Below are 10,522 nucleotides of genomic sequence, written 5' to 3' on the forward strand. Positions count from 1 at the left end.
CCTCATATTTGTATCTCCTTCATTTGGTTTTTATTGGAGCGAATTAAGTGTAAGAGTACCTATCTACAGATATGATCCAGTAACTTGTTTTTTTTTTTTTTTTTTTGGGGGGGGGGGGTTCAAGTTCATATTTATAAATACATTGAAGATTTGTGTTAAAAATACCAGTATTTTGTCTGAAAAATATTATTAGCTTAAATAATATGCATTTTCCTCTTACCTTGCATGCTAACGATCAGGTCTCTGGTTACTGAAGTAGAACCCTTGGATTGCTTTCCTCAGACAGGTTGTTTTGTAGAAACACTGCCACTGAAGTGTCCGCGGAACAGGATGGTCATACAGACCACTCTTGAGTCCTGGCTTTGTCACCTGTCTCATGCAGGGAAGAGTTACTTAACCTCCTTGTCCTTCAGTTTTCTTCTCTATTAAGTGGGGATGATAATATGTACTTGTCAGGATTACAAAGCAGATTAAATTGGCTAATGCATGCGGAGAGCCTAAGGGCCTGAGACATATCAGCCCATCAGTGAATGGTACATCTTGTTGTTTTTGACCCTCCATTTTGATTCTGACCTTCCATTTTAAATTACATTTACTGGCTTCTTCACTTCTGGACTGTTCATTTTCATTTGCTTTTTGATTCAAGTTGTGTGGCCCATGATGACCAATAATAAGTGGTAAAGTCGGGGTTGGAATCCAGCTAGTCCAGCTCCAGAGACCAACTCATAAATCCCTGCCCCATACTGCCTCATTCAATTCCAGTCCACCCTGCGCTGCCCAATCATCTATTGTAATCCATCCCTTTCCTTTTTTTAAAAAAATATTTATTTTATTTATTTATTTGACAGAGATCACAAGTAGGCAGAGAGGCAGGCAGAGAGAGGAGGAAACAGGCTCCCTGCTGAGCAGAGAGCCAGACGTGGGTCTCGGATGTGGGGCTCTATCCCAGGACCCTGGGATCATGACCTGAGCCAAAGGCAGAGGCTTTAACCTACTGAGCCACCCAGGCGCCCCTTTCCCTTTACTTTTTGCAGCAAAAGGTAATGGCTCTGCAGAGGGGGAAGTGAGGAGTTGTTGTTTGGGTATTGAGTTTCGGTATTGTAAGATGAGTTTTAGGGATCAACACTAAATATAGTTAACATCTCTGAACTATGCATTAAACATGTGGTTGGAAGGGCCAATTTTATAGTGTGTTTACTGCAAATTAAAAAAGGTAATGGCTCCTCCTTTTGAGTTCCCATGAAACTTCTGTACCTTTATCAGTGAAGAGCTTTAGAAGATGGTCAGAGCTGTTTCTCTTGTGACAGGTATTTCCTTGCTTCCATAAGTGACCCTGCTTGTGAAGTCCATGTCTTTTCTCTTTAATACACAGGTGGTTATGGAATAAAAGAGTTTCTGTGGTTGAATCTGGTGACTTAATACTTGGAAGCTTTAATTTAGAGATTATGAGAACAAAAGTGTATTATGGTTACATAAGGTGTACTTAATAGGGCTCACTTTCACTACTGTGTGTCTGTATATCACCGTGGGTTTCTCAACACGAGCCTCAAGGATATCAGAGAGAAAGAAGGATATTCTGCAATTTTCATTGCTCTTGTGAAACTAGGGTAAGAGCTGATGTCAAAAAGTTGTATTCCTAGGACATGGGTTTTATTTGGTTCCTTCATTGTGCTCTGCGTTGTGTATAATATTCTGTCGGTATAATTTCAGATGTATTGACCACCCCTGATTCTTTTTCACTGTAATTAATGTCTCTAGAAACTTGGATATTCCATTGTTATTTACTTTTGATTTTTCAAAAACTTTTAACATGGAAAGCCCATTTAAAAACAATATAAAATAGTAGAGTTAAGCAGAAGCCAAAATCTAGACCATTAATGTAACTACAACTTGGGGTAGATTAATTGTTATAGTTGAGACTGATCTGAATTTACTGGCAATAAGAACAAAACAAAATGAAGTTCTGGTTCTGTGATTTATTATATGTGAATGCCCTAAGACATCATTTTTCTTTTTAGGGAATTGTTGCTAGCATTGACCTTGAAGATTCTTTCCCCCGTGAATTCTTGTTTGGAAAATTACTAATGATTAATAGACATTATCTTTGGGGTTTTATAATAAACAACACTCTTCAGTGTATAGGTTTTGATAGCTGAAGCCTAAACCCTGAATCAATGAAGTTATTTCCAGATTGAATAATCTTACTGAACTAGTTTGCTTATCTTTTATTCAACAACCTGCATAGTGTTTACTATTTGCCATATACTGTCCTAGACAGTGGCGGTTAGTGGAAGAAATTGTCCTTGAAGCCCTTAGTCCAGTGGGGAATTTAGCTGGGCAAACAGGTTTACCGTGCGAGTTGCTATGATGGAGGACAAGTATATCATGTCTTTGGAGCCCGAGAGGGTATGTCTTGGAAGAGTTGGAGGAGGGTTCTTATGATACATGATATTTGAGCTGATTCTTGAACGTTTGTCGGGTTGAAAGGAAGGAAAGAGACCAGAATGCTCTTGGATGCTCTGATTTATTTTAGCTAGGAACTTGTACAATCTAGAAATAAATCACTAACATCCACTAAACTTTTCAACTCAAATATCCCATGTCCTCAGTGGATGTTTGGCATGGACGAGTACAGCAGTTTTATCACTGAATCCACTCCTGTTCCTGTAGTGCAAATATTCTGGCTCATGGTCAAAGCCCAGTAACTAGAGGATGGATTGATGGATGCAAGGAAGGAGAGGAGAGCCTTATGTCACAGATACCACAAAGTATGGATGAGGTCGAGTTGTCACTGTGTGAGAAAGGCTTGGAGGTTGATTTACATATCAGTCAAATGGAAGAGCAATCCATTTTCACAGGCAGCAAAGGGACCTGGAGATAAAGCCAGTGTTTTCCTCCAAAAATAGCTTGGACTCTTAGGAATTACCTGCACAGACTTCTAGCCAGGACTCCAGAGTCCTGCCCTATGCAATACAAAAGGACAGAGTTCACTCTAAAAAAGTTTTCAGGGCAGTTATTACCAGTTAATCACAAGGTCCCTGGACCCTAGCCAGCCTCTGTGGAGTGTCTGCTTTTAAACAGAGCTCCTGCTTCTTGGTCCCCGTAGAATTACTAAGATGCGCAGTGTATGCCTCAGCAGCTCTGAGGCCTGACCTGTGGAAGGGGCTATTTCAGATGGCTGGCGAATGACGGCCAAGTGCAGTATTCGTTTTGACGTGTTGGGGCTGAGCATCTTCTCCACACAATGACTAGTCAGCCAGCTCAAAAACACTTCTTAGGACTCTTCTCATTCAGAACGGTGCAGACCTTTTCCTCGACCTTCAGAATCACGTGGTCCACCTGCCTGCTTCGCCGTTCTTCAGGATGTCTCAGAGTTATCTCGGACCTATAAAGGGTCACTTGGACACTTTATTTATCACCTCCCGCAGATCTGTGCTGCCTTGCACAGTGTGCTCCTTTCATTAAGTGGATAATCATTTATCTAGGGACTCAGGGTAGAAGGATAATATTAATTTGTGACGTCTTCCCTCAGTCCTTAAATGTAACCAGACAATTTCTGTTAATATTTTTAACATCTATGCACCTTCCTTCATTTGAGGTGTCATTGGCCTTGTGCAAGCTGCCATCATTCATTGGAACCACTGGCCTTGCTGCTTCTACTTTGGCTGTTTCTAATCAGATCTCCATGTATACTCAGGGTAGACTTTGTGAAATATAATTTGATTTTGTCATTTCATGCTGATGGAGGCTTCAGTGGCCTGCTGTTACATTGTAGGGAACGATAAAAGGTGTTTACCCCGGCCTACATGGCCGGGTGTGATACAGCCTTAACTTAGCTCTCCAGCTTGATCTTTCCCTCATTCCCTCTCTTTTACTTTCTCTCCACCCAGAATGACTGTCTTTTGGGTTTTTGATTTGCCGAGCTGTTTCCTGACTTAGCATCTTTTCGCTGTTTCCTCTCCTCAGTATGCTGTTATCCACTCTTGCCCTGGTTCAGTCCTTCTCATTTTTAGTGCTCTTCTTGTTACTTTTTCCTAAAGGGTCTTTTTAGATTGTCCATTCAAAAGTTGCCCTCTGATCATCTCTATCAAGACTTCAGAGTTGAAGATGAGCTCATTTCACTTGCATCTGCCCCACCATGATGTGATGCTGGGGCAGGACTGTATCTCTTTGGTTCCCTGCTGTGCTGTGTTGAACAGAGCTTGTGCAAAGGTGGCGGTTCACAGTTGTTGAATGAAATACTGCTTCTTAAAAGTAAAAGTTGATCTAGGTGGAACGGCAGTAACAGGGCCTGCATCTAACTCCTGCAGGAGTGTTTGTAGACTGATTCCACACAAGTGCCTAGGAGATACTCACAGAAAGTCAGTTACTGCCATTTTGCCTTGCACCCCCACCCCCCAAGGAAGGGGGTGGAATTTTTAGTGTTTGTTTTGGGGATCCTCACAGATGAAGTTTAGATTGTGTTCTGTTCCTGGAAAGCTGTCCAACTTTGAGCCAGTTAACCAAGTTCTCCCAGGTCTCCTTTCCCCTACATAAATTGAGGAAAATTACATCTCATGAATGTTATTACGAAGATTTACATGAGATTATGTGAAGTGCTTCATACAGTGCTTGACACCCTAGAAGAGTTCAGGCTTTATTTTTTCTTATTCCCTTTATATCTCAAGAGATTAATAAGGACTCAGAAAAACTCATTTAACTTACCTCATAATCTTACTGTTTTTATTTAATGCATAATCACACCCAAGAGCATTAACATGGAGGTCAAAATCAGTTTAGGAGGAAATAATCCATCTCTAGAGTACAAATAAGCAGTGATGGACTGGTTATTTAATGGTCAATAACATTGGTTTCCCTCAGAAAGATAGCTGTGGAATTCTCCTTTTTGCCTTATCCCAGGGGTGGTTGTTTAACATTGTAAAATTGTAATTACAAATAAATGCAAGTAGTTATTTTTCTTTCTAGTTCAAGTAGATATTCTATGGAGATAAGTGACATTAGATATTTAGATATTTCCCCCATTTTAGATATTTTGAGAAGCCTCGGCAATATCATTGGAAGCTCTGGAATCCAGTGCTGTTCTGCTTATATTATCAGCTTTGGAGGCAATTAAAAATTTTAATATTCTGAAGGCAGGTTGTTAGATTCAAATGGATTAGATTCAAATTAGTAGGTGGTCTGTGACCACCGCCTCCCTAAGGCATACCACTCTGGATGCTAAATCCAGTTTAAAGGGAGATGCTTGAGTTACATCTATCAAATGTATCAAAGGTTAATTCTCTGCCATTAAGTTAGAATAGCTCACCCATCCTTGCCTCTATTAAATTTATTTCACTGGATGATATGAGACAGTAATTGTGGCCAATAGAATTGCTTCTCTACAGGCCATATCTTTTGGAGAGCTAGGGGCTCTAGCATTAATAGTCAAAGACTTTTGGATTTGTCTACCCAAATATTGACCCAGGTAAGGATCTTTGTAGTTTATTTAGGGATAGCTATGATTTAGAGCATTGATACAAGGTAGATAGTGCAGTTAATAGACATTGACCCCTTAGCTCAGTTTAGAGCATGGAAACTTTAGAGAGGCCAAGGGAACGCCTGTGAATTCCTTCTGGGGCTCTTTCACTCTGCCCTGTTCTGTGGCCAAAGATCTCACTTCACACCCAAGCAAGTATCTTGAAAAAGTGTATATAATTGGTCATTTGGGACATTGGGCTAAAAACATGCAAATGTATGTGGGCGCAGATCCACGAACAATACTACGGTAGGTGTGCCATATTGACAGAGAGAGGTTTATAGGAGTTCGGATGTCTAGACATCTCCTTGAGCTCATGGTCTACTTCTTACTGCAAACCCACCTTCATAAACGATATAGCTAAACTGAGAATTATGGTTGCTAAATGTTAACGTATTTCCCGAAGGAGTACTTTTCATCTCCATAAAGGTGACTAAAACCACTTCTACTTTTTCCTTTCCTTTTTTTTTTTTAAATTTTTAAAATTTTTTTCTAAGGTGTTCTTTTACTTAAAATTATTTGTCAAAGTAAACACTGATGTTGTCTCTCAAAAGTTCTGGTTATTGGGTTTTCCTTTGGTGTTTTGTGTTCTGTGCCTGGTGGGGCTGTAGTGCTTTAAAGAGAAATTGGGGATATACGCTCTCAACTGAGTAGAATGGGAGCCTGCTCTTCAATGAAAAAATAGTGCATTACCTTTGGTGAAATGCAAGTCTGATAGTTCAAGGCAGACCCACCTCAGATGTCCCGGCTTCTCTAGCCCCGTTAAACTGATTTGATGTTTAAGTGACTTCTGTAGGGCATTTGGGTTTAATTAGGTGCTAGGAATTGCAAAGAAGTCCTAAAAGAACCACTGTAGTCTTCTTTGGTCTGCCTGTGAGTTAGCTCCCCATTAGCAGCCTGTTGTGGAATGTGACATATCTCTTTCCTTTTCTTTTTACAGAATGCTATGAACCTACCCCCGGACAAAGCCAGGTTACTGCGACAGTATGATAATGAGAAAAAGTGGGAACTGATTTGTGATCAGGTAAGACACTGTGATGCTTTATCAAGAAATAATGAACAGAGAGAATCAGATTTCCTCTCTAAATATAGTAGACTTTTTCCAGGATACCTATGCATGGATTTCTGTTTTGTGACTCTTTGCCTTCCTGTTTCTTAGGACCAAAGGTAAAGCTAGAAAGTGACTTATTTGTGCATTATTTTAATCCTCTCCTTTATTTTCAAGCATTTAGTTATTAGATCTTCTGGGAAATCTGGTCAGGTGGGCAAACCAAATTCATATCTGCTTTTTTTTTGTTTTTTTTTTTTTTTTTTTGAGAGAGTTTGGAGTCAGGGGAGGGCTGAGGGAGAGAAAGAATCCTAAGCAGGTTCTGTGCCCAGGATGGAGCCTGGCATGGGGCTCGATCCCACCACCCTGCGATCATGACTCGAGCTGTAATCAATAGTTGGACGCTTAGCTTAGCCGACTGAGCCGCTTAGGGACCCCTGTTTTTCTAATTTATGTAGCAGTTTATGCTCTTGAATAATGTGGGTCCTCTAGTTTAATTGGGTTTCCTATCCATGTTTATTTTTGTAATTCCTGGAGGAAGGTGAATTGTTTATAAAGAAAAATCACTTGGGCTGATGAATTACTTCAGATTTTAGCAAGTCTTCAGATGCTTTCTTTTCTTTCTTTCTTTTTTTTTTTTTTAAAGATTTTATTTATTTATTTGACAGAGAGAGAGCATAAACAGGGGGTAGCAGCAGGCAGAGCAGGCAGAGGGAGAAGCAGGCTTCCTGCTGATCAGGGAGCCTGATGTGGGACTCGATCCCAGCACCCTGGGATCATGACCTGAGTTGAAGGCAGACGCTGAACTGACTAAGCCACCCAGGCGTCCCCAGATGTTTTTGTTTTATCATTAACTCATTCTTCAGAAAGATATAAAAAGTGAAATTCCGCATTTTGGTTCTGTCTGCTCTTCACATTCTCCACCTTAGAGGTCTACTGGTAAGACTTCCAAGTATTGGCTTTCAGCTTTTAAAATGTTGTTGTCTTATAAAAAAGTTTGTCTTAAAAAATCAATATACATGGACGTACACTCCCTCTGTCTGCATCTAGGTACATTGGTCATTTCCACCTGTTCTTTCAAATGGTATGTAATATTCCATTGTACTGATAGTCATTTCTTTGACACTTTGCTGCAGGTTGGTATGGGCTCGTTGCTGTCATCTTAGGGTCAGTCTGTAGCTAACGGGCTCTGTATGTTAGCATTGCATGTTGGGCCATGAACTTCAGGGTGCTTGTGTCTCCCCCGCCACCCACCACCTGGAACATTTCTGGGGAGTGTTCGAATTCCTCCGAACACAGCTCCCTTGGGCTCCTTCTGTGGGGACAGTGTGTATCAGAGAAGCTAGAGGGGTTTTTTTATTGCCCACAGGTCGAGCTATTATCCTAAGAAATACATGCCTGCAGTTGACACGGAGTTTCTAAAGCATTCATTGAGTATGGTTTCTCCTTAGCTCCTGAACTCAGTGATGAAACGATGGCAAAAACCCTCCCCTCCTTCTCATGCTATATTTGAGTGTCAAGAATAGATAGAAACTGAAGAGGAAGCTTATTGCTTATATGACCATGATGCAAGAGAGTAAAAATTGTGCTGACACCTAGCCTCTCCTTCCTTGAGAGTTAATTTTTCATGAGTATTGTCTAAACCTATTATTGTGAGGAAAAATGATTTTACAGTGATGATGAACGAAGATGATAAGGATAATTAATATAAAGGAAAAGTAACTGCACAAATGAGGGAGGTCCAACGGGGGCCAAAATTCTGGTATGACAGGTTATGACAGTAATGCAGGCAGAGGAAAGCAGCTTTAGTGGCCATTTTGTTAGCCTGGTGAGGAAGAGCTGAACCTTCTCCCTCAGACCTGTGGGATTCACTGGCCATCAGGCCGCTCTGCTCCTTTCTAGCTTTATTGAGTTGTTAATTTTTACCTCTCTAGTAGACAGAAAGGGCAGATTGCTGCTGATGGAGGATTTCTAACAGCTGTACTCTCCTCTCAACCCAACAGTGTCTTCATAGGGTTGATGGTAGGTCGAGCGGATCTTGGGGCTGGGAGAGGAACAATCATCTAATTATGTTTCTGACTTTCAGATCGAAATTCAGCTTATTATTGCCCTTAAATGATAATGTATCACCACATGAAGAATTTAGCTACCTATCTGTTCCTTTCTGGCAGGTAGTTACTTCAACACCTGTCGAAAGCTCCAGGCTGGAGCTCTGTCAGTTCGAAAGTATCCTTGGGTGATTTGTTAATGAGAGTGACAAATAATCACTATTGCCATACTAAGTAGATTTCCTTAATAAGAACTGTATGTTGAATTTTCAAAACAGTCCCTTGTGTTCATATCCCCATTTGACAGATGGGGAAAGTCATTGTGAAAATGACAGAGCTGTTCAGTGGTTAAGTGGCCTATATAGTGTAATGGCGGAAAACAGGCCCATGCTGGGAGCTGGATGCTTACACACTGCTCTCGGCTCCCTCCCCCACGAAGTGCTCAAGTGTGGGAATGCGCTACTAGAAACAAACAGAAATACAGGTTGTCTCTGTTTCTCTGGCTTGCAGTCTGATAGGCTTTCCTGAGAGGGAGAAGAAGGCCAGGAGCTGTATCTTAGGCACTAAGCCTCGCCTGCCTGCATTATCACTGTGGTGAACTGCCATGTTTGATGAACCAGTAGTCAGTTCGAGAACTGTAGCCAGCAGAAAACTGGACTTTTGTCACATATGGGAGACCCATTGGTGTGTCACACATATAAATACCATTTCTTACCTGTGTATTTGTGGGAGGAAATGTAAAAAGCTGTGAGCTAAATTATTCATAGTCTACTATTCATATGGTAAGTATAACATACTGGCACTTACTGATGGAATGTTCATTTTGTTATCTACATGGACCACGTCATATATTTGGTACCTAACCTATATCTGTCTATGGTACCTAACTTGATAGCTTCTCAAAATGTATTTGCTTTTAAAATTCCAATTATATGAAATATCCCAAATAGGAACATCCATTAAGAAAGTACATTAGTGGAGGAGTCAAGATGGCGGAGAAGTACAGGCTGAGACTACTTCAGGTAGCGGGAGATCAGCTAGATAAGCTTATCTAAAGATTGCAAACACCTACAAATCCAACGGGAGAGATCAAAGAGAAGTGGAACAGCAACTCTAGAAAAAGAAAATCAACCACTTTCTGAAAGGTAGGACTGGCGGAGAAGTGAATCCAAAGCGACGGGAAGATAGACCGCAGGGGGAGGGGCCGGCTCCCGGCAAGCGGCAGAGCAACGGAGCACAAAATCAGGACTTTTAAAAGTCTGTTCCGCTGAGGGACATCGCTCCAGAGGCTTAACCGGGGTGAAGCCCACGCAGGGTCAGCGCGGCCTCAGGTCCCGCAGGGTCACAGAAGGATCGGGGGTGTCTGAGTGTCGCAGAGCTTACAGGTATTAGAACGGGGAAGCCGGCTACAGAGACAGAGCCGAGGAGTGAGCTCTAAGCTCGGGGTTACCTTGAACCAGTCGCAGGCTCGGTCAGCTCGGAGCGTGGCCGGAGGCCAGGGTGACAGGAGTAATTGGGTGCTGTTCTCTGAGGGCGCACTGAGGAGTGGGGCCCCGGGCTCTCGGCTCCTCCGGGCCGGAGACCGGGAGGCCGCCATCTTCATTCCCGCCCTCTGGAACTCTACGGAAAGCGCTCAGGAAATAAAAGCTCCCGAAAGCAAACCCGAGAGGATTACTCAGCCCGGCCCCCGGGTAAGGTCGGTGCAACTCGGCCTGGGGCAAAGACACTTGAGAATCACTACAACAGGCCCCTCCCCCAGAAGATCAACAAGAAACCCAGCCGGGACCAAGTTCACCTACCAAGGACTGCAGTTTCAATACCAAGGAGAGCAGCGGAATTCCAGAGGAGGAGAAAGCAAAGCACGGAACTCATGGCTTTCTCCCCGTGATTCTTTAGCCTTGCAGTTAATTT

At 42.1% G+C, this 10,522-nt stretch overlaps 1 protein-coding gene across 4 annotated transcripts in view; it reads left to right on the forward strand.

Annotated features, from left to right (window-relative positions):
- Nucleotides 1-10,522, forward strand: part of LOC111158700 (formin like 2) — a 320,132-nt gene that overhangs the window by 175,046 nt on the left and 134,564 nt on the right. For all 4 annotated transcript variants that reach the window (XM_022521031.1, XM_022521096.1, XM_022520953.1 and 1 more), the window contains exon 2: nucleotides 6,456-6,539. In XM_022521031.1, the coding sequence (XP_022376739.1) occupies nucleotides 6,456-6,539 (84 nt within the window). The remainder of the gene's footprint in view (nucleotides 1-6,455; nucleotides 6,540-10,522) is intronic.

Source organism: Enhydra lutris, unplaced genomic scaffold (assembly GCF_002288905.1).
Source record: "Enhydra lutris kenyoni isolate GAN:26980312 unplaced genomic scaffold, ASM228890v2 scaffoldscaffold1, whole genome shotgun sequence".
NCBI classification, from domain to species: Eukaryota; Metazoa; Chordata; class Mammalia; order Carnivora; family Mustelidae; genus Enhydra; species Enhydra lutris.